General features: G+C 38.3%; 2 protein-coding genes across 3 annotated transcripts; both read left to right on the forward strand.

Moving 5' to 3' along the window:
- Positions 1-824: 824 nt before the first annotated feature.
- Positions 825-10,350, forward strand: LOC122657548 (XIAP-associated factor 1-like). 2 transcript variants are annotated; one of them, XM_043852282.1, is made up of 6 exons: positions 825-987; positions 1,792-1,927; positions 5,351-5,488; positions 5,623-5,744; positions 9,528-9,709; positions 10,071-10,350. In XM_043852282.1, exons 1-5 carry the CDS (start codon positions 887-889, stop codon positions 9,691-9,693), a joined length of 663 nt encoding a protein of 220 aa, XP_043708217.1. In that variant the 5' UTR covers positions 825-886; the 3' UTR covers positions 9,694-9,709; positions 10,071-10,350. The 2 variants fall into 2 exon arrangements, with proteins under 2 accessions (XP_043708217.1, XP_043708218.1); XM_043852283.1 differs by having other exon boundaries at positions 9,528-9,704; positions 10,012-10,350.
- Positions 10,351-16,694: 6,344 nt separating this feature from the next.
- LOC122657529 (probable rhamnogalacturonate lyase B) lies at positions 16,695-24,289 on the forward strand. Its single transcript, XM_043852258.1, has 17 exons — positions 16,695-16,772; positions 16,888-16,997; positions 17,147-17,222; positions 18,950-19,071; positions 19,160-19,216; positions 19,335-19,454; positions 19,560-19,679; positions 20,007-20,142; positions 20,582-20,752; positions 21,519-21,674; positions 21,876-21,982; positions 22,087-22,177; positions 22,267-22,408; positions 22,791-22,947; positions 23,059-23,205; positions 23,749-23,881; positions 23,989-24,289. The coding sequence occupies exons 1-17, from the start codon at positions 16,725-16,727 to the stop codon at positions 24,223-24,225; spliced, it is 2,130 nt and encodes a 709-aa protein (XP_043708193.1). The 5' UTR covers positions 16,695-16,724; the 3' UTR covers positions 24,226-24,289.
- The last annotated feature ends 335 nt before the right edge of the window (positions 24,290-24,624 follow it).

The following is a 24,624-nucleotide window of genomic DNA, read 5'->3' on the forward strand; positions in this document are numbered from 1 at the left end:
ATCCTCAAATGGGCAACCTAGAAGTGCTCATCAGTTCATGGCCCGGGCAATAAATTAATTTGGGCCTGAATTTGAACTAATTTTACAAGATCTCATCATGGGCCTATTCAAAAATATCCGGCCCAAGGTGTGCCCATCTTCAATCTTCACCTTTCAAAATCCAAACCAACCTCAACAGTCAACACACTCGGACATTTATCCGCTGCTGTGCCATCATGCGGCGCAGCAGCAGCCATGGCCCCACTGTGCACACATGGCTTCTGCTGCGCCGCACGATGGCATAGCAATGGATAAAAATTCCAACACACTCATCATCCAACAAAGCACATGCGTAGGTTGGAAGCCAATTTTTATCCTATGCTGTAACTGCACGGTGCTGTTCTGCATCGTGCGGCGCTGCAGAGGCCATGTGGGGCCCACTGTACCACATGGTTTCTGTAGCGCCGCACGATGCAGTACAGCACCGTGCTGTAACAGCAGAGGATAATGATTCGTTGGAAATCGGTATTATCGTACAATAAGCCAATGAGGTGTTTCAAAGAAACCATGCATTCTTGAGATCGAAGGAGAAAATTATTCCAAATCAGAAGCTTTCGGTATAGGGTCTATCGCCTCAGATCTAGGTCCTAGTCGTAAGCAAAAATACCGTAGATTGCCGACGAATTCGAGGGTCGGGAGTCTCGTTTCGGGTCTGAAAGACTCGTTTCCGCAACCGGAAGGCGTCGACTGAGCTGACGAAGCATCCGTGCCGAAGGATTAGGTGATTTCAAGGAAGAATTACATTATATTGTTGTTAGATCTGCTACTTCTTGTCGTTCATCTAGGTGAGGTGATTATTTATCGATTCATTGCCTTCTCTCTTAAATTTCTGACGGAAAATCGGTTCATGCTACAGGGGATTTTGATCGAAGGTCACTTATCTAATCGGGTTTGTGAAGGTCTTATGGCGATCCCTTCTGAACAGGCCACGAGCATTTGCGCTCACTGGTAAGCGAATGTTCTGGTGCGACATCTGCTCAATTCTCCTGAAACTTTGAGTTATCTTTAGTTGTTTGTTTATTCCACAATTATTTTCTTTCCTATTTTAACCTCCTCATATGATCTTCGTGCTTCTTGTTGTAGAACCTCCCTACCTCCCCCCGCCCCGGTTTTCCTGCGTGGGTGTACAAATTTTGTAGACGAATACTACCTTGAGTTCTAATTTGTTGCCCTTCATCCAGAGCATTGGCTTCTATGTTTCCTGAAATTCCAATTTAGATTTTTGGATTGCATGCACCAGTATTGAATGAGTTGTGGTTATATGCTTCTGTTACTCTATATTTTTTGGATTTTGGGGTTTATTATCATGCAGCCAAAGCAGCTTTTGAAGGGCTATAAGTTTGGAGACTATCATGTTGATAGCTAAGACTTATTTTATAAAACTTGCCCTTGTTTCTGCAATTTAAATATCTTTATTAGTCTTTTTTGTTTGGTAGAAAATATCTTTATTAGTCCATGTTCATAATTGTTAGGCATATGTCCAATAGCTTTTAAGTTATTATTTACTAGCTTTTATATGTTCATGTAACATTGATATCTCAACTCAACTCAACCTTATCCCAACTAAATGGGGCCGGCTACGTGGATCCTTTTTCTCCATTCAGCTCTACTCAAAGCCAAACTTGTTACTAGTCCTAGGCTATGTAATATTGATATCTGAACTGTTAAAAAAAGAAGTTTATATCTGAACCTCTCTTTTGATGGCCTAATTTGAGAAATCTGCAGATAGTTGATGACTTCTTCTGTTTGTAGTGATAGAGCTATCCCGGCTCCTAACATTGATTTACATTATGCACACTGCTCGCGGAACCTGGAGAGATGCAAAGTTTGTGGAGATATGGTTCCAAAAATTCATGCCGAGGAGCATTACTTAAATGCCCATGCTCCGGTATGTCAAGGAGTTCTCTTTTCATTGGAACTTAATGGTATTAATTTTCTAAATATATGTTTTGTTGACCCTTCTACATTTCATTATTATTTTGCATGGTAGAATGGTTTTTATTTGTGACCAACTGGCAAAGGTCATTTCATACTTGAAAAGTGAACTTTTACTATTTATTGTTCCTTATGAAAAATTTGATATGTTGTACATTGTTTTGGAAAAAATTATCGTGTGAGCTACAGGGTGGAAGCCGTTGCTGATGTAGATCGAAGTGTGAAGAAGAGGACACAAATCAAATTCAAAACAAAGTTACTATTCACGAGTTACTGTTCATGTGAACAGTACCCGAGTTACTGTTCATGTGAATGGTGACACAGCCATATTGCCTAGGTGGGAATCCTTCTAGAAGACCCAAGTTGAAGACCAAATCTGTTCCCTATTTTGTCTTATTTAGAAACCAAGTTAGCAGCAAGGATGGGAGATCAGCTACAGCTTCTAGAAGGCTGATTTGCTTCTCTTTTTAGTTCCTATGTTGATTGTTCAACAAGCAAGCAAGTTAGTTTTTAGTAAGTCTTTAGTTTAGCAAGTCCTAGTTAGGAAAGTAGTTTCCTATTTTGAATACTTTCTAATTTGTGTTCTTTCCTTTTTGGTTGTAAGTTTCTAAATTTCAACTTTCTATTTTTTAAGAAGCCTGACCAATCTATATAAAGGGGCCATCAGTTGTAATTTTAAACAGTTTAAAAAATCAATGAAGTTGCAATTGCTTGCTTGAGATCTTTGTTTCAACTGCTGAAATAGCTGTGGGTGAGAGGCCAAGGCTGAGATAGCCATTCTACCCTTCTATCCCTTCTTCTTCCCCTTCTCTATTTTTCTGTTTGTTCTTACTTTCTATTATATTGTGCTGTGAGTTAATCTTCTAAGTTACAATCGAAGCTTCATTGTTGCTGCTGGTTAGAAGATCTATAAACTGGAAAATACTACTGATTTGTTCATCATTCAACTAGAGATCATTGTTGCCGGAACCTAATGTTGGCCTATCATTGATCCTACTGTAGAGTTGTTCTTAGTTGAACTGACTTCTACATTAGGGGTGCAACTGTATTGGGCTGGGCAACTACTTTTGGAAGGGGACCAGATTTGGAGGTTGGAAGTTGGAGATGGAATGGAGGGGTCCATAGATATGTTGGGAGGGGAAGTATTAGGAGGGTTTAGATGATGGAGTTGGAAGTAGGAGAATTGGATATTTATGTAAATTAATGATTTTCAAATAAAATACAAACACAACAAAAAATACAGAAAAAAGGAATAATATGGTAAAAGTTCCGAAATAAATGGCCTTGATATAAAGTGTGCAAAATATTCTGTACCACTGTAATTAGGCAGTGTGGCACATTATTTTAAATTTTCATATGTGCGTGAATAATTTGCAATTTTACTATGGATCTGGCATCATGTGGAGGTGTTCTTCATTCTGAATGGTTTTTCTCATCCACAGAATCCTCTGGTCAACTGGCCAAGAAAGGGTATCAGATCTTGTCCAATTTGAGTAATCCTTAGTTCATTAGATTCATTCACAAGTTTGTAGGAGATCAATATTTCGCTGCATTTGGTTGTCATTTAATAATCTCGAGTTGCATTCCAGGGGTGGGGGTTGAATCTTAATTTTCTGCAAATTGTTAGTATTTTAGATTTTTTAATCTTGATTATCATCTTGGATTCTTAATTTATTTGTTGTCTTGGTATTCACGCTTATCCTATATCAAAAGCATGGTGAACATATGTTGGTCATAATTGGATACGCCTTGTGTGATGCCGAATATCAATTCTGGTTCTCTGCAATATCTTGAAACCATTTCCAGATGGTCATAATGTTTTGGGAAAATTACACGTTTACCCCCTGTACTTTGCCTAAAACATTAATAACCCCGAGGTTTCCAATATCCACCTTGTACACCCCCTCGATGTATAAAAAAAAAACACAAAATTAACAGTCCGTTAGGTAAGGGCTGTTAAATGATTACGTGGGATAGAATTTGCACTTAAAATGACACTTATGCCCACCAATGACCATTGTCTTCCCCAAACCTCACCCATCAGCCCTTGGAGTTCAACCATTGCCTAATACAAAAGAGATCGACAAGTTTAGTTGCGAATGCCGCCCAATATCCAGCAGAGATGGGTAACCCAGTCTCTGGTTAAAGGCTTAAACCTAAATGTGCCATTTTCCCCAAATTTGAAGAAATTGGCAGCATGATTTGACATTCCCAAGTTTGGTTACAATAGCGGATTGAGAGTTTCAGATAATACGGAATCTCAGTGAGGGCCGGGTGAGTCCAGTAAAAACGACCTCCTCCACAGTCTAACTCCAACGGAGCAAGATCAAGCTTTGATATGGGAATGGAAAACGGGGAAAAGTATTAGGGTGCCTGTTACCTTTCGGGAATCGACGGTGATGGGGAAAGAGGGATCAAGGGAAGTGCTGATGGTGGCAGCAGCGGGTGATGAAGCCGAGGCCACCATGATCAGTGCAAAGGCGAGAGATGCTGCCATACATCTCGAAACGTGACTGGAGGTTGAGGATGGAGCAGCTCTGGCCGAGACTAGTCACGACAACCACTGCAGGGGAGCTCTGCTAGGAATCGGTAGTGGTGGGGTCCTATAGACGATCTCCTATATCAGCTCTGTCATCAGAATGGTGGTGATGAAAGGGATGATCCAAACCCTGACGGGCGGCGGATGAACTGGATTGGATTCTGATGGCCTCCTTGTACGCCTGCTTGGTGATGAAAGGAATGCCGGTTCTGCTTTCGTTGGTGGGAGAGTGAGAGAAACTGAGAGGGGTCAGGGGGAAGAGGAGAGAGTTGCAGGGCCGAAGAGGGAGAAGAAGGTCGGTTGCCGGCTGCCTGGGTGGGGGAGGAGACTCAGACATATGAGGGTATAAGTGTCATTTTAAGTGCAAATTATATCCCACATAATCACCTAAACGGACTGTTAGTTTTGTGTTTTCTTATAAATTAAGGGGGTGTACAAGGTGGATATTGAAAACCTCGGGTTTATTAATGTTTTAGGCAAAGTACAGGGGGTGTACGCGTAATTTTCCCTAATTTTTTTGATTTTGCAAAATTAACATTTATTCTATTTTTTATCATGCTTCAGAAAATTAGCCACAACTTGGTGGAATTACTTTGCATTAGTTAATGTGCATTTGATAGCTTGGATTGCAATCTGACTGTTTTTTTTTTGGTGGAAAAATAAATAGTTTCCTACCTTAATTAAAAATTCTGATCCTGATGAAGGACATTTTTTAAAATATGTATGTTGAATATGTGTTTAAAATGGGAAAGTGTGAAATATTTCTTTGATTTTGGTTATTTGAAATGGTAAGAATTTTCATTTATATTTTTGTGATTGAAATTTTTATGGGAGCAGGTAGCTTGTTCACTCTGCAGTGAGATAGTAGATCGAGATATTTTAGCAGTCCATACGGGTGAAAACTGCCCTCAAAGGATTGTAACTTGTGAATACTGTGAGTTTCCATTGCCTGCAGTGGATCTCTTCAAGCATCAGGTAGTAATTTGTTATTGATTTTGAATTGAAATTAGGGCATATTCTGTTGTTGATTTTGAGCTGTTATAAGAACATTTTAGTGGGTATAGATTGGCTCCATTTGTTGCTGTAATGTGCATTGCTTGTAATTCCAGGAAGTATGTGGGAATCGAACCGAATTATGTCATCTGTGTAGCAAATATATTAGGCTGCGTGAACGACTTGACCATGAAAACAGTTGTCCTGGTAGTCCAGATATTGCGGCAGGGCCTTCAAGGTAGATAAATTATAATCTATCTATCACGTTTAAATATTAAGCAAGTGTTCTGCATTTCTCCTCCAATTTTCGGCGAAACTCACCATTTGTCTAGATAATCTTTTACAGTTCACCAGGCAGTATTTTTAGGTCTGTGTAATTCAGATGCTTCTGACACTTAATTTCCTGTGGAAGAACTCTATTTTAGATGCTTTTACTGTTTGGTCTCATTGCTCCTAGAAATCACAATTCTTTCATCTGTATGATGTTTTTCTGGATTTGAATGCAGTCATATATTGTGTAATATACTAATATGACCATTTTTTTGGACATCAAGTAGTATGACAGAGTTTAATGCTGTTCTTGTTTGAAATAAAAAACCATGATCAAAACTGCTTGTTTGAACAATATTGAAACATAGTTGTCATGGCGTCTAGGCGAACCAAGGCGTTGGAAGGGGTCTGGATGCAGGGCGACCAAAACACCCGCCTAGGCGACACTAGTTTGTCAAGGCGCCTGGATGCCAAGGCGGTCACCTAGGTGACGCCATGACAACTATGGTATTGAAGGAGGAATTTTCTTCTCGATTTTTGTTCTGTCTAGACTGAAACACTCAAAAAAAGAAAGAAAAGAAGTGAAAACAGAATAAGAAGCACCCTCCACACAAGCTGGGAATAAGGTGTCCTAACTAGACTAGGACTCTATCTTATCTAAATAGAAACTGACTCTTACAAGCAAACAAGATAAAGTACACAATTAAAGTCCTAATCTAATAAGCCCCACGATTGGTTTTAGTGGAGACCAGTCAGAAGTTATAACCAGTCCACAAGAGGATCGCAAACTTCAGGTTCAGCAACAATAAATGCTTCGATTGGTTCTCAGATTTGCAGGAAATTTTCAGAACAGAAAAATTAAAAATTAAAAAAAAAAAAGAAATCGAAGAAGGGAAGAAGAAGATAGGATAGTCCCTCTCAAATTCGGGTCTCTCAACAAAGGCATCTCACCATATTCTCTTGCAGAGCAAAGCACAAAGCTAAAGCTATGTTTTTTTTGCTTTGTCTCATTAATCAAATTCGTGTACAAGGCTGTAGCCCCTTACAAACTTATATAGAAGACTCAAACACTAAAACCGAAAGGGCTAACCCAATCCTTAACTAATAAGGTAACATAAACTGACTAAGAAACTAAAATAATGAAAGAAACTGACTCAAAACAAGGCTCTAACTAAACTAATGAAGTAAATCCCGCTTTCCTACTTTCTACCCATATTTCAGGCCCATTAAACTGACTCACTACAAACAAAACCAATGGGATCAAAGGCCCAACACCTACATAACCCAACTCTAACCTTAATCCAATAAAATAAGCCCTTTAGGCGATTTATCTGCATCAATTCTCCGCTGCTTGAATAAAAACTTGTCCACAAGTTTGATAGAGATGTCAAATCCAACTTGCACAATCATCCTTCAATGGGAAGTAGAATTCAGCAACCATTGACTCCATCTGTGGTCCCTCCATGGCTCTGATTCCTAATAATGTAGACCAGTCACTAGTGATAACCAGTCCACAAGAGGATTGCAAACTTCAGGTCCAGCAACAATAAGTACTTCGATCGGTTCTCAGATTTGCAGGAAATTTCATAACAATAAAATAAAATCAAGAAATTGAAGAAGGGAAGAAGACAATAGGGTAGTCTTTCTCAGACTCTGGTCTCTCACCCATGCCCTCTCCCTATATTTTGGTCTCTCAACAATGGCATCTCACCACACTTCTCACAGAGCAAGCACAAAGCTATGATTTTTTTTCCACTCATTAATCGAATTTGTTTACAAGGCTGTAGCCCCTTACAAACTTACAAACTTATATAGAAGACTCAAAAATAGACTCGAACACTAAAAAGGAAAGGCCTAACCCAATCCTTAACTAATAAGGTAACACAAACTGACTAGGAAACTAAAATAATGAAAGAAACTGATGCAAAACAGTACTCTAACTAAACTAATGAGGTAAATCCCGTTTTCCTACTTTCTACCCATATTTTAGACCCATTAAATTGGTTCATTACAAAGAAAACCCAAGAGATTTAAGGCCCAACACCTACATAACCCAACCCAAAGCTTATTTCCAGTAAAATAAGCCCCTTAGGTGACTTATTTATCTGCGTTAGGTTTTGAGTGAACCAGCTAACACCAGAGCCATATGGCTTGGCCTTAATCAGAATCTGGTTCAGTTGAACCAAAACTGGTTCTAAGGAACCATGGGCCACTTTTTATCAACAGTAGGCTTGGTTTTTAGGACGGTTCCTGCATTGGTACTTCAAGGAGTACCTCCTCTGATCTGCATCATATTGTCTGAGAGTTGATACTGAAGGAGAAGATTGTATGGTGAGAGGCTGCAAGCACTTGGTTTTGGTGGAAAAAAAAACCATGGTGGTCTTGTTTTATAGCCCCCCCCCCCCCCCTCTCTTCTCCATTGATTCCAAGAGAGAGGATCCTCTTTTATTGTTATTATTAGTAGTATTATTTTCCCTACCTTTGCATCCTTCTAAGCTATTTTGAACAGTGATGTTCCCCCTCTATGGAAAGAAGTCACATGAAATTTCTTAATAAGACTATTTCATCCTTGTTTTATTTTGATTTACGTTTGTTCCATTTCTTTTTCTTTGTAAAGTGGCTTTTTTTCTTCATCTTTTATGTATTAAGGGGGGCAGTCTGTCTTGAGCAAGACCATCAGGTTAGGAATAGAATCCATTAGAATCATCTCTTGTTTTTCTCTTCCAGTGTGACATGATTGCATCGTAGTCAAAATTCAGCATGAATGGTTTGTCTTTTCTCATAATATTTTTCCTAGTCCTAAACTGCTTATTGCCTATATTAAAATTGTTTGTAAGAAAACCAATTGCAAACAAACAGATATCTGAATTCTCAATTGTTTTTCCATTTCATACCAAATGTATTCTATGAAAGTATCACAGACATAACATTTTTAATTGAAAAGTAGGTTCCATGACATAGATGCTTTATGATGGTGAGAAGAAATGTGAAACTTGTGCTATGCAGTTGTTGGCATACTCATAGAAGTCAATCCAGTAGCAAGCACCCGTTCCTTTTCATATATTTTTCCTACTCTATTTTCTTGATAACTATAAAAGACTGGTTTACATTACATTTTGTGTCACTAGATTGAACTATCTAATTCTTGATATATTCCGTCTATTGTCACAAAGTGGTGCATATTCTGAGTTGTATTTACAGATATGTAGCTTCACTGTTGTAGGCTTGTAGCATCCATGTCTCTTTTTGACTGGATTCTTTCTGCAGGTGAACTTCCAACCCTCCTAACCACCAATAGGAAATATTGTATAGAAACCCCATTAACTGTGACTCAGCTATTATCTAACTTGGTTTGGAGCTGACATTCTGAAGCATTTTGGCCCTTCCCTGTGTACAACCTCTCTGTTTTCCTTGTGTCAATCTCTTAGCTTACTCTGTAAGTTGTTACTGGAAATTATTTGACTCTCTGTAACCCTACACCTGATTTTAACCTTAATGATTCATGTGAAACTTGAAATGATCTTACCATCACCTTTGCAAACCACCTGTGAAGTTTTTCAGAAACCGCATTTACTGTGATCCAACTTGCAGTCAAACTTGGTTTGGGTCACATCCATGCCAGTTTACAAGACTTTGTATTTTCTTTCATGTCAAGATCTTAGCATAGTCTCAAGTTATTACTGGAAATTATATGGCTATCTGGAACCCTGGTCTTGATTCTAACCTTGACAATTTATTGTGAAATGTGAAGGGAAACATCCACGAGTGCATATGAAAGACAGCAAGGTGCTCACAGAAGGCAACCACATGATTTACCAAGGAGACATCTACTGTTCACAATTGCAATAACTGGCATTGCTGTTCTACTTGGATCATTTTTCTTCCAGAGAAAAGTTGAAAACCATGAACTTCAGTAATGTTCTTAAAGGTATGATTTCTTTTTAAGTGATATATTCTGTTTATACATGTCCGTAATGGTTCCAATTAATAGTTCAATTGTATGAACTTGTTGGAGATTATGTAATATGTTGACGGACACCCACTCACTCAAACACATAGGCATACATACACACATATATAAATGGCATTTCAGTATGAGTTGATATCACTTTTTTAATCTGCATGCAGTTTCTGCCCAAAGTTGCAGACATTTCAGTGAGTTAGCTACGCATGGTTTATTTAATGTTACTTTCTGGCAAAGAAATACGAAGATGTTTTTGCCCTTATTCGTGCAGGTAAACAAGGGTTGATTTCTCTAACTCTTATGTTTTTGGCAACTGAAAAACAATGAATTTTAGATGGGATAAAAAGATCCCTCAGATCCAAGTGCCCGAAGTGTAGAGCAAGAGCAGAAACGAGAGAAGCATGAGCACAAAGTTTTGACATTCACCAAGTTCCAGAGCACCTCAAGAGTATATATATATGTTTATATTTCTTAGTGATATACAACTAATGCAAATCGTATGCTTCACATATTTGATAGAAAAGAATTGGATAATTTATACTAGTTGTATATAGGTATGCTAAAATATAAATCAAACAAATAAATGATTTTATTTGGTTTTGCAAATAAACTAATAGGATTACAACAGGTTATGGTACAGCTTAAAAGGCAACCAAAAGAAATAGGTCAGGCATGGTTGCATATTGACAGCAAAACCTGAAAGGAGCATGATCTCAAATTACCCGAAATTGGACACCTCCACCAATTCTGATCCAAACCGGATTTGAATCAACCCAGAATTGCTGGAATCGGCCTGAATCCTAGAAATTGGAATCAGGAAGAAGCAAAGATTTCTTGAGATCTGTGATTATTGTTGGAGTTTTTTTATTCAGAACACTCGTAGATCTGGCTACAGGAGATGTCATTGGGTTTCAGCTATTTTACTCAAGAAACGAAGGGAAATTTGCCAAAAATTAAGATCCAAGTGCATTCATGACAGATTTAAAAGAGGGATTCAAAATGGTGGGAATTTGTATGCTTTGGAATAAAATCCAAGAGGTAGAGTTTTAGGAATTTTATTCTGAGACAAGTTCTCTGAGCAAGAGGCGGAGGTACTTTAGCACCTCTCTCTCTCTCTCTAGGGCATATCCAGTACATGAGGCTCCTGCAATTGTGGGTCATAATGTACGTAGTGTTACCCTTGCTTTTGCAGAGAAACTGTTTCCAGACATGAATCAGTGATTACTTGGTCACAATAGAGCAACCTTTATTGTTCCACCAAGGCCTACCCTTGTATACATACTCACATGAGATGATCTATCTGCCTCTTATTCATAAAACCGTTTTCTATATGCTGCTTGCTAGAGGACTCTCTCTTTTTATTTTTTTAAGGAAAAGGATTAACCCTATTCTGGGTTGAACTGGTGAAGTGTCAAAAGTTGTGCAAGTAGACTATACCATCTATTTAACTCAATCATATAGGAGCAGCACTTTTCAAGGGAACATTTGTGACTACATTGGCTTAGAAGGGTCTAAATACGACTCCATCTAAGTGCAAGTAAAAGTGAAGGGAAAGAAAGTTACAAGAAAAAAAAAAGTTTTGTAATCATGATTGTATTATCCTATCATATTTGGTAATTATATTTTGAGAGGAGGATCGTTGTCAAGCGTGGGTTGAACTAGCGCAGGGTCAATGAGAGTGTGCACGGTATCCAATAGGGGTGAAATTTTTTATTCACCATTCTTGTGTCTAGGAGACACAAGTGTCATGTGGTCTGACAACCTTCTTTTTCCCTTATGTTTTTCAGATATAATAATTTTTTACTCTTAAATCAAATGGATTTTAAATATTTTAGAGTTAGTTATACAACCATATGAGATTGTGAGGTAATTATTTTAAAATTTTCCATTTTTTGAATTCATCCAGCAAAGAATGCTACTTGGTCGAGTAGCTCCTATGTCCAGACATAGTAGTGCACAAAAATATTGTCTAAAAAAAATATATATATATATAAATTTTCTAATCCCTTATGAAATAAAAAATTGTATCCCTGTTTATACTCCTACATGCAGTCTCATTGCTTCCACACTGATGCAGGCACTACAAGATCAAGCAACGATCTCTTGCCCATAATTTTATGTAGCTTCCATCAATGATAATGATAAGTTGATCAAGTGATGGTAGTTGGTAGGCCCGCGGGGCCGGGGGTAGGAGTTCCTGTTGGTCCTAAATACTTGTAACTATGGGTTCAGTAAAGATATTTAGTTCTCTTTCCCATATCTGGATTGTTTTCATGATTGAGGTTGGGTTAAAGTCCCTGAAATATGGTTTGGTTTCTTGATCTCTTTACTTTCCCTTATTAGTTGCAACCAAACGGAGCATGTTTGGTGGATGAATTCACAAAAGTGATGGAGTGGTGACCGAAACATCCATGGTGTCTATGGCACTCACGTGTTGAATGAAAGTGAGGATCTAGGAGGTGGTGAACATTTTGTGCCTTTGACGTGCACTGATGGCCTACACTTTACAGGGCCGAAGTGGCTATTATATTTCTCTCTTGGCAACTCCCAGTGGAGATAAGAGGTTATGGGCAGTGTGTCTCTTAGTGCACATATATTAGGTGCTTCATTGTCCTGTGCCCAAGTGGTTTTCTCCTTTTTGTCACATTTAGGACTGAGGAGAGATGCTTTAAAGCGCTCAGGCTGACATAGAGTATACATATATATAATGAAGGTCGGCATTTTTCTATTATCAAACATTCAAGGCCACCAGGGTATCGTTAGTCTTACTGTCTTAGGTTGTCTAAGCATGGGAATTGGGAAAGAAGAAAACAAACGCATCAAAGATGAAAGAGTGGTATTCCATTTCCACCTAAATGTGTCAGGAAAAAGAAAAGCAGAAGGCTTGTCGATCAGTCAAGAAATGTGATATTTTATCTCAATAGTTGAAACATTTGTAAACCTCTTTGGCAGCCAAAGTTGTTGGAGAATGCAGATTTGATAATGTTTAGAGAGAGAGAGAGAGAGAGAGAGAGAGAGAGAGAGGTAACGTTATTGGAGGTCGTATCGGTCTCTAGTGATATTGATATCGATTGTATGTATCGATTTGATATCGGACTGTATCGGTTTAGGATCGGATGAGTTTTTTAAAATGATTATGCAACAGTTAAGGATATGACGGAATTAAAGAAATATATATGTATCAGCCGATGCTACTGATCGGTATTAATATTGTACCAATAACGGTCTTCAATATACTGATATGTATCAATCAATATGACCGATACAATACCGATAACTTGATCACAGAAAGAGATAGAGAAAGGTTTCAAAGAATGGTATTATACTAAAGAAAATAAAAGCAAAACGCTAATCAGTCAATTATAACATTTGTGACGAAAAGGGTTTTAATATTCTAAACGTTTGGCATAAAGAATACTGTAGTGGGGGAAGAAGAGAACGTACACAAGAAGTTTGGAATCACAAGACAAGAGAAAAGATAAGAAAAGCAAAATCAGCAATCAATCAAGAAACTTGACATTCGTAAATTGGGAAATTTATGGGCAAAGCAGCGGATAAATTTCCCGTAAATTAGGTTTTTTGTTCTATTTTTCAATATAAATTATAAATAAAGGGGTGTTGTTCTCCGTGCCGTAGCGCAGCTTGCGCCCAAGCACATGGGGGTAGGCGCAATGACCACCCTGCTCCCCTGTACAGACTACCCATGTGCCTGGGCATAGGCTGCATTGCGGCACAGAGAACATTCTCCCATAAATAAATAAGAGATGTTCACAACCCCACCAACCCTCCTTAACACATTATGTGACATTTTAGGCATGAAGGGTTAAAATTATCTAGGATGCACTTCTTTTACTTTTCTCTTTGAAATCACTTGTCAGGGGATTAAGGTAGAACTTATCTTCAAAATTTAGCTACTAAGGAGACGGTGCCCAATTAAATATACACTTCTTCTCCTACATTCTCTATTTATATCCGATGTAAGACTGTCTTTTTCGCCTTCTAGGTAGAACCCTAACAATTTCTAGTGCAAAACCAAGGCTATAGGCATTGGAGGCCATATTGGTCTTCACCGATACCGATATATATCTATAATGGTCTGGTATCAGGCGTATCAGTTCATTATCGTATGAAATTTCAAAACAAGACCATGTATCTGCCGATATCACAGATCGATATCAGTCTTCCAAGATGCCGATATTGCCGATACAATACTGATACCTTGATGTTGAGATTAGATTCTGATACTGAGCAATCCTGAATCATAATTCTGTTTAGAAGGGGCTTTACATATGGACGACGAATTTTGAGAATTGGACTTCAGATGGATTCAGAAGTTTTGGGTGTTTTATTGAATGGAGAGGCTGGAATCCCATAATCAAAACTCTAAGCTGGGTTTATGTGCTAAAGCCGTTAATTAAATTCACACGCAAAATGGAAAGGCAAAATTATCATTTTTCATTTTAAAAATTGTCGAAAAGAGCTCGAACTAAAATTGGATGATCTTATTTTAAGAGATTCTTAGTTCCGATTTTAATTGGGACATCAAAGAAAATCAATTGCAAATGACAGCCTCAAATGTTTACTAACTTACCTTCCTATTTTTGAGGAGTTGGATTTCTTTGTAAACTTAACTTCGTTTTTTTGAAGAACGTTAAATATGGAAGGTTAGTTACCCAGCACCTGATCACATCAATGGAAGAGGGTTGGAGCTAAGATCATCCGATTTTAGCTCGAGCTCTCTCCAATATTTCTTTTTAGCTTTCTGCAACAAGCATCCGAAAGGGACTTATTGGCGAAAGCCAAAACGTGACAAAGCGATTTCTTCTCCGGCGACGGGGATTTCATGCTGACTTGTTCTCCCTCGCTGACAACGGAGAGTTCCTACAGGTAAAAACTCTCTCTCTCTCTCTCTCTCTCTCTCTCTCTCTCTCTCTCAAGTTGAGAATTACATCTCAGAATCAATATGCTATGAAACATGATTCTCCAATTTTGGCCATGAGAATCACAGAGAGCATCATTGATGTTTTCCAAATGCAATTCTGGAATTGGTTAGCATCATAGAATTTTTTTTTTTTTTTTTTTTTTTTTTTTTTTGTTTTAGAATCTGAACCAAACATACCCTCACTTGAAAACTTTCATTTCCTTTTATATTCTTAGTATTATTTCATTTTGTTCTACCATGAAATTTGTATTACACTGGATAACTTTCTTTTTCTTTTGTTGATGCTATCCTTCTTGTGGCATTCTCTACAAGGTAATCTCCTACCCAATCAATGTTGGTGGTATCGACATCGGAGGCAGTCTCCGCCGATACCGATACTGGTACATCCGTATTGATTTGGTATCATGACATATCAGTTCAGTATCAGATGAAATTTTGAAGAACAAAAAAAAAAACCTATGAATTTGTCAATACTTTCATCTTATTGGTCTCGAGGAATAGGAGGACATCGAACTTGAAACTTCCTAAGGGCTTAGGCTCTACTGCACTAGCAGCAAGCCAGCTACGCTAACAACTGTCGTCAAAGATAATCCAAATATTGATCAGAATTGATCATATTGATTGCGCCACATCGTGGTGTGCATTTGGGTGAAAGGTTGGACCTGACCAAGAAAAAGTCTAACACCCCCCCCCTCCTCCCTGAGTTCAGTTCACGTTCACATACGTAAGCATACGAGAATGGTTCAATCGTCAAGATCAAATCCACCTCATGGGATCTACATGGGGTGGATTCCATCTTGATGGCTGTGAGCCATTTTTGTACGTTCACATACGTGAACTTGAGCCCAACTCCCCATCCCTTAAAAAACTTCAAAATGGCTAAAGAGATAATTCGACTTGGACACCCCTAAGCTAAACCGAGTAATTCAAAGAATCCTTGATTGGATAAGGTGAGAAGCAAGGATTAAGATCTCAAAAAGTTGCATTGTGTGTGTGTTGGGGGCATGGGTGATGGGTTTAGTTTTACATCGGGTGTGTGTCAGTGTGTATGTGATGTGGTGTATTGTGTGTTGTATATATCCGTCATTCTATGGTCCTAAAAATCGATTAATCTTTTAGAATTAATGTGTGGTTTGTGTTATTACACTTTCATAAAAAAAAATAAAAATTAAAAACTCTGAAACCAAGGTCAAATCAATTCTATTGATTTAGATTCGGATGGGATTTTATCGACCGATATCGATCCCAAAAAACCTAGAATTTGAATCTGAAACATTCAGAATCAAGATCAGTCACCATTGAGTCCGATTCGACCAATCCGATTCTAATTTTTTAAACAGTGCTTAGGAGTCGTGACACCAGCTCCACTTCACAGGTAATTTGTAAAGGCGCACTTAGGTACCAGGTTTCACGGGTATTTGGCCTGTAGCGGAAGCCCGGGCCCACAAGGTTTTTTTTTTGACCTTTTTAGAGAATATGAATTTTGGGAAGTCCTGAGTGGACCCCACAAAAAAGGAACAGATATGGGTCTTGCTAGCCGTCCGATCTCTGATTGTTAATTACTCCCTACCTGGTTATCTGTTATATAGACCCAAATCCTTGGTCCTTGACCTCTGTATCTCTTACTGTTGATAATTAAGCGATAATTATCGTCTCCTATTTCCCAAAACACTATCATAATCACTCACATAACCATAATCGATCAAACAGAATACGATTTGAGTTTGGGAATTGCCATTAACAGTTCCCAATCTGAAGATGTAAGCTATGGTGAAGGGTTAACAATGGCATTTCGCCTTTTTGGGATTTACTGCATTGAAGCCATACATTAAATAGAGGGAGATTTAAACACTTTTCTGCTTTTATGACTTCTAGGGAGAAGGGGAGATTTTTTTTTTTTTTTTTGGGGGTAAAGAAGGGGAGATTCGTTATCACTTATCACTCTCTAGTCTCTCCCAATGTAACTATTTAAACGCTCGCTTTTTTAATTTTCTTCAAAACCGCTCTTTTCTGCTAACAAAGTACAATTAACTCGTTCATAGATGCAGAAGAAGAAAGAAGGAAAAGTAAGTGGAAGCCGCATTTGCAAGGTTTGTCTATCAATTCTTCTTCTTGTTCCTTTTGAACTCTCAATCAGTCTTTCTTCTCCATTTTAAGTTTTAAAAATAGTCGCAGAGCTCATGCATTTTAGATTTTCCTGTGTAGGTTATCCACATGAAGAAGGTGTCTTGGAGGCAAAACTTCTTCCTTTGTTTGGGATTGCTTGTTCAACTGTTCCTGCTGGTTGATTGTACTAAAAAATCAGAACTGAGAAGGTGAAGCTATTTCAGAATTTTTAGCTCATTTCTACGGAGAAAAATTAGAGTTATGTTGGCTTCTTAGTTTGTTTTTCTGAAATCGTTCTTTCAGAAGTTCAGAGAATCAGAACTGAGAAAATACGTTTCTTTTCTTTTTCAATTTGCAGGTCCATTCCTAAAAGCAGCAATGGCGAAGAACCTCCGTCGTCTTCTCAGCTGCGATTATTGATACAAGATCGATATGTATTAACCATTTAACCCTCTGCAATTTTTCTTTCTAATTTTTATTTTCTTTCTTTTTTCATCTTTTCTGGGTTTGAAACTTGAACCAGAAGAAATGGTAAGAGTTCAATTACAAACAGCGGAATGACCAATTCACCCCCAAATGGTGTCAACTCTGTCAATTTGAGAGTGAATTGGTCATCCAAGTAAGTCTGGTGGGTTCTCCCAAGTCCTTCGCCGCTCGCCTAACCCTGGTCCTTATTGGCCTGAACTGGAGGATTAACCAGAACCAATGGTTGCACGACAGGTGGTCAATTAGGGAATAATAAACCGTGTACCTGTGGTGTTCCGGTGAAGTAAGCGTGCAACTGGGACCACCTAGGTGCATTGTGGTCCCACTTCTGGGTTTTGTTTGGGGGTGTTGTTGCTCGACTTGTAAAATGGGATCCAACCGTGTGGGAGGTGAGTTTCCCATATCTGGGACCCACACTGTGTAATGTGGGTCCCACGTCATATTGTGTGAAGTGTTCTAATTCTCTTGTCTGCTAGATCGATAACGAATTTTTATCCTCTCCTATTACAGCACGGTGCTGTACTACATCGTGCGGTGGTTGCAGAGGCCATGTGCACCACGTGGGACCGGTTGTGCCACATGGCCTCTGCGATCGCACAATGCGTCTGACAAAGACCGTCTTCTCAGAGAGGATAACGATTCGATCGACCACAGTAGTCAGGGAATATGAGCATGGTTCAAGGAATCGGTATCGGATCAGTGATTCGTGTCAGTATCAATAGAGAGTTAGAGACCGATGCATAGTATTGGTAGATACTGATACCCATTCCTAACTGATATGATACCAATCCAGAGGTACTGACGAAGGGTAAAAATATAAATGTAATAATTTTTTCTTGAAATTTAGGGGTCAAATCATCCGATTTGGACCGACACAGGCCAGTCCAGATTAGTATCATATCAACTTATATCGATTACTAAAACACCGATTAGAGAATCTATAAGAAACCGAACTTAAATCAGACTAAAAACGAAATTGAATCAATGCCGATGCAACTTTATCGGATTGGTTTTGGATTTATCCATTCTACATAGAAACCGGTGAAACCAAACCAAAACCTGCCTAAACCAACGGATTGACATCCTTTAGTAATCAGGGTTTTAGTAATTGGTATCTGTATTGGCCAATACCGATCCGGATCGGTTCATATCAATCAGATTTACCCCTGTTTTCCACACCCCAAAAAAAAAAAAAAAGATTATTTTTTTACATTTTTACCCTTGTCCATAGTGATACCAATACAGGATCAACCAGAAATTGGTATCGGTCTCCATTGATACCAATACGTATTGGCCAATCTGGCTGATTCGATTCCTATTCCTCAAACCATGCTACTAATACCATACCTCCACCTTTTTTTTTTTTTGGTAGAAATATCATACCTCCACCTTATACATGAGCAATGTGGGTAAGGCCCAGCCCGAAATTGGCCCAACTTGCACTCTAAAGCCAGATGTGTAGATTCAACTCTAATCAAGCCCATGATGATCTCTACCATTATCACATGCAAAGTGGGCTTTTCCAGCCATTGTCTTAAACTGGATTTGGAACTCATTTTGGGTTTGTTTTCTGGTCTGATTTTTAAAACCATGTCCACCAATATCGTAGAAATGGATTATGATTTTTGATGAATTATCCCGAAAATGGAATGGTGATCAGATGATGAATTTGCAGGTAGTGATGGACAATGGTCTCCTCCAAGTGACCTTATCTAACCCACAAGGAAGTGTTACTAACATAAGCTACAATGGCACTAATAATTTACTGGAGTATCGCAACGAAGAAGATAATAGAGGGTACATATGTATATGCACTTCATTGTTGTATTTTTATTTCTAATTCAAATTTTAAATCTCTTTTTGGAACTAATTCTATACCCATCAGCTATTGGGATCTTGTGTGGAATCCGGCTAACTCTTCTGGCAAAGGAACCTTCAATAAGTAAGTTTTATATCTTTAGATTCTTTTGGAAACGAATAAGCTTTATTGTAAATAAATTTGTCAATTTACCTAAACAGATTTAGAAATTATTGATACATGAGGCAACCATTACACATAGGATACTGGGGACAAGTTTCAAAGTTATAATGGAAGATGAAAATCAAATTGAGCTTTCATTCACAACAACTTGGGATTACTCTGTTGGAGACAAATCTGTTCCCTTAAATATAGACAAAAGGTGTGTACTTGGAGGTCCCTTAAATAATATCTCCTCAGTTTCCTCTTCTTCTTCTTGTGTATTTGACAATTGAAGTAGTTCACTCTGTGAATAATTTACGTACAGGTTTGTGATGCTGCAAGCTAGCTCTGGTTTCTACTCATATGCGATTTACAAGCATCTAGAAGGATGGCCCGATTTTAACATGGAAGAAACCAGAATTGCTTTCAAACTCAGGAAAGACTGGTAAGAAAAACTTAAATTACTTATAAAATTCCTTTCTCTGATTCGATTTTGGGAATACCAATGTTGTCACCAACTCTTGCTTCTATTGTCGATTGTCTAAAATACCCTATCGTCGTCCATTGATAAAAGAAAACTCATCCATAAAAATTCAGTATGAATCGATTAATTCGAAACGGCCAGGAAACCGATTCTGCTCCATTTTGACAGGAATTGTTTATTCCTAAAATGACCTGTTACAGGATCATCCTTTCAGTAATTCAATTTTCGTTTTCTTGGAAATTTAAATTGGGCAAACACTAATGTGATATTTGAAATGAGTTATTTTAGGTTTCACTACATGGCCATATCGGACCACAGGCAACGGATCATGCCCATGCCGGAAGACAGGGCGACCGGTCAACCCTTAGCTTACCCGGAAGCGGTTATCTTGACCAATCCAACCAATCCCGAACTCAAGGGAGAGGTAATCGCCATTACTATTTTACTTGGGTTTCTCATGTTATATCATAAGAATTTAATTGGTTTGGTTAGATTCATGTTATAAATTAATAGAAATGGAAACCGAATCGATTTTCTGTTTTCAAATCATAACCAATTACTACTCGGTTTGTAATTGATTCCAATTATACAGTTTCTTTTCGGTTCACTTTTGTTTTTATTTTTTTATAATTCTGTTAGTATTAGTTTAATCAGTTCGATTATTTGATTTAATCGTTATAATGTGGTTTGTCGTCGGTCGGTTTTATTCGGTTTAATGATTTGGTTAATCAATAAATTAAATTGGTTTTATTCGATTTATGGGTTTAAAATCGACTTTCCATAACTAAATAATAATCATTTAACGCTTCTGATAAACAATTTTGATTTGAAATTAACATCCTTAATTATATGATTATGCACAGGTGGATGACAAGTACCAGTATTCATGTGAAAATCAAGAGAGTAGGGTCCATGGTTGGATCAGCTTCGACCCTCCCATTGGATTCTGGATGATCAATCCCAGCGACGAGTTCCGTACAGGTGGGCCTGTTAAGCAGGACCTTACCTCCCATGTGGGCCCTACAACTCTCTCGGTAAGTCCATCCATATTTAAGCCCAGCCCAAGTTTTATTCAAAGTCAGCTATTCCCTACCTGGTACTCTTATCAAAATAGTTTTAGGTGGTTAGGGTCCAATCTAAATGGGCCATCATCTCATCGGACATAATCGGCCCATATTTTGTTGGCAATTGGGCTGAGTCGTACATGGCTTATTGGATTGAAAAATCAAACAATTTTCAGCAAATTGACAACCTTATCAATAGCAGCAGGTGCCTCCGTAGGGCCTCTACTACCTGCAATGACAAATGAAGTCTTGGGATCAAGGATCAAGTAAACAGAATTGGCTTCCATTTATTTTTTTTTCTTAAATTCTGACAGAATCGGCCCCGAAATCGATCAAGATCAGCTGGAATTGTTGGTATGGTAAGCGTTATACCGAAAGCTAGAACTCTGTGTGTACCCTACAAGAGAAATATCTGACCACTACCTAGGGGTGTATTTTCCGGCACAAATATGCAAATCAGGAGAGTTGGTTCCTTTACCTCGTGGGGGGAGGGGGCATACGCGATTCGCAACTGATAAGCCACCAACCAACCAACCAACCGGCCAAGCTGTTGTTTGCATTGCTCTTGAACTTGTGTTGGGAAAAAAAAAAAATACAATTACAAGCTCAGTAATTGATGTTCATGCTCTCAGTACTAACTATCAAGTTCCAGCCCAGTAATTTGTTGCTTCATTGTTTTCTTTGCAACAGTAAATTAATCAAGTATTCACTCCGGTTGCTTGCCATGATGTTGCAGATGTTTATTAGTCTTCACTACGCTGGGGAGGATCTATCAATGAAGGTACGAGATCGAGAGCATTGGAAAAAGGTTTTTGGCCCTGTTTACATTTATCTAAACTCAGCCTTTGATGACGAGCATGTCCTTTCACTTTGGGATGATGCAAAAAATCAGGTTCGATTTCTCAATCATTACCCATTTCCCCTCCCCTCCCTCTCCTTCCATCTGTTTGAAAGTATTCCTCTGAAGAAATGTAGCGTTAGCACCTCTTGTTTTCTGATCTGACGCCTAGCATTTCTCTTCTTCTGTTATGCTATCTTAAACTACATTGTCTCTGTTGCTATTTACTATTCTCTTATAGTAGTTGCTCATTAGATGTTGACAGAAGTACAAAACTGGCCATACAGTTTCCCAGCTTCTGATGACTTCCTTTCTTACGATCAACGCGGTATTGTTACTGGTCAATTATTTATCCGAGACAGGTGGAGGTCCCTCTAGTCTCTTCTTCCACATGTTATTTTTCCAACCATTGCCAAATGCCAAATTTTACTCAAGTAAAAGTTTCCTCTGCCATTTCACTGTTTAGGTTCGTTGAAGAAGAAGATATCCCTGCCGACTCTGCTTACTTGGGGTTGGCTCCACCTGGAGATGCTGGATCTTGGCAAACAGAACACAAGGTGAGTTTTTTGAACACTAATATGGCTTAAGCAAATTGAGCTAATATAATAGCTATACCCCTAAATCCTAAATGCCATTTTGTTAACAGGGTTACCAGTTTTGGACTAGAGCTGATTCTGATGGATCTTTCTTAATAAATGATGTTCGGCCTGGAGATTATAATCTTTACGGATGGATGCCTGGTTTTATAGGAGATTACAAATATGATGTTAATATTACCATCAACCCAGGTCTTAACCCCATATTCTATGAATTTCTTCTTCTTCTTCTTGTTCTGTATTGTCTATATAAGTGCTAAGGTATAGGTATCGGTATCAGTGTCCATATCGGTCTTGGCTGAAACCGATACAATACAGATCAGACCAACCAGTATCAGACATCAATTTGGAAAATAAACCACTTTTTGACCGATACAACTGATTCATATCGATATCTGTAACCTATAAGCTGATTTGCTGATATACTTAAAACCATAGTATGGGTTGCTCTCCATTCTGATGAACTAGAACAGCAATATCTATATCTTTCACCCTACTGGGTTGGAAACTGAAACAAACAAGTATTCATCTATGGTTAACAACTCCTGCTAACACTGTGAACATCTAAATGCAGGATCCAACTTAAGTCTGGGTCATATCATATATGAACCACCAAGACATGGTCCAACCTTGTGGGAGATAGGAATTCCTGATCGTTCTGCGGCCGAATTTTATGTGCCTGACCCTAAACCAGAATATATAAATAGACTTTACCTCAGTAATCCAACCAGGTTTGTTTCTTCATTTCGATATAGCCCATGATTTTGTTAGGAATGTAGTAAGTCTGTGTAATTGCAGCTTAAGTACATATAACCATTTGGATCTTCAAAATTGGATTGCAGCAATGATAAAGTTGCAGCACCTGTTGATAAATTTAGGCAATATGGACTGTGGGAAAGGTATGCAGAATTGTATCCTCTTCAAGACCTCGTGTATACTGTGGGTCTGAGTGACTACAGCAAGGACTGGTTCTTCGCACATTTTAACAGGTAAGTATAAATTCTGGACATTTATAAACCTACTTTGTACAGCTTAGCTTCGCATTGTCATTTCTTTGCTCTCTCTTTTCTTGCCTTGCTTTGGCTGATGTAAGGTCAGCCTCCATTTATAAACCTTGCTTTTGGCTGATGCAAGGTTTAAGAACCTGGAATCCGATGTAAGGTCAGCCTCCATCGATTCCGAAATTTATCAAAATTGATCGAAACCCATAGAAATTAGAATAAAACATATGAAATCTGTGCTTTTTTTGGAGGTTTTTATGCAATGAACTTGAGAATTTTCCTGTAAGAGGCAAGTTTCATTAATTTTCTGCTATTTTACTGACTAAAATGATAAAACTACATCCCAAAATGATGTGCGACTCCAAAGAGGGTTGCAGGAATCACCTGGAATCGAGATCACACGTGGTCAATTCCAATTTAAATTTGTTCATTCATCCATTACAGATTCCGATTACTCAAACATAGGCTGAAGTACCAGGTTGGAACCTAACTAATAACCCTAAACTAACCTTGTTTGCCCTCTAAATATAGGAACATTGGTAACAACACGTTCCAATCAACCACATGGAGGATTATATTCCAGCTTGACAACATGGACAGAAACCTAAACAAAACTTATATGTTGCAGTTAGCACTCGCTTCAGCTTCAAATTGTGAACTGCAGGTACTAAATCTAAAGAGTTAATTACAAAGCTTAAAATTTATTTTGCACTTGGAGCTAAATGGGTTTTTTGCTGACCCTTTTAATTTGTTTATGTTTTTGGCTCCAAGGTTCGGTTCAACATTCCTGATGTGGATCCCCCACACTTCACAACTAAGCTGATAGGGAGAGACAATGCAATCGCAAGACATGGAATCCATGGACTATATTGGCTTTACAACATTGAGATACAGAGTGATTGGCTTGTCATTGGAGAAAATGTAATCTTCTTGACTCAATCAAGACATTTAAGCCCTTTTCAAGGAGTCATGTATGATTATATACGATTGGAAGGGCCCTCTAGCTAGCTAGTTCCAGTACTTAAAACAGATGTTGGTCATATATTCATCTGTATAGTCTTCCACATCCCCCTTGCTTTGTATTTCATTTTTTATATTTCCTTTTCAATTATCAAGGCCGAAAGGGAAACAAAGAAGGCAGTTACAACTAGAACCAGCCAAACATGGAGAGTTGAGACCCAAACCCCATGTCTAGCAGAGATATGATGATACCTAATGTTATTTGTCCATGGATTTTCCTTTTTTCAATCAATAAAATTTCTTCTGCATTGATTCTTATCATTCCACCCCCCTTGTTGTTTATAAGACAGTATTTGATAAAAAAAAATTACACTTTTTAAGGCATGTAGTGTTGAGATGTTAGGAACTATAGAGTTATATTCCTACATTGATTTGTTCTTGGTTTTA

Source organism: Telopea speciosissima, chromosome 4 (assembly GCF_018873765.1).
Source record: "Telopea speciosissima isolate NSW1024214 ecotype Mountain lineage chromosome 4, Tspe_v1, whole genome shotgun sequence".
Lineage (NCBI taxonomy): Eukaryota > Viridiplantae > Streptophyta > Magnoliopsida > Proteales > Proteaceae > Telopea > Telopea speciosissima.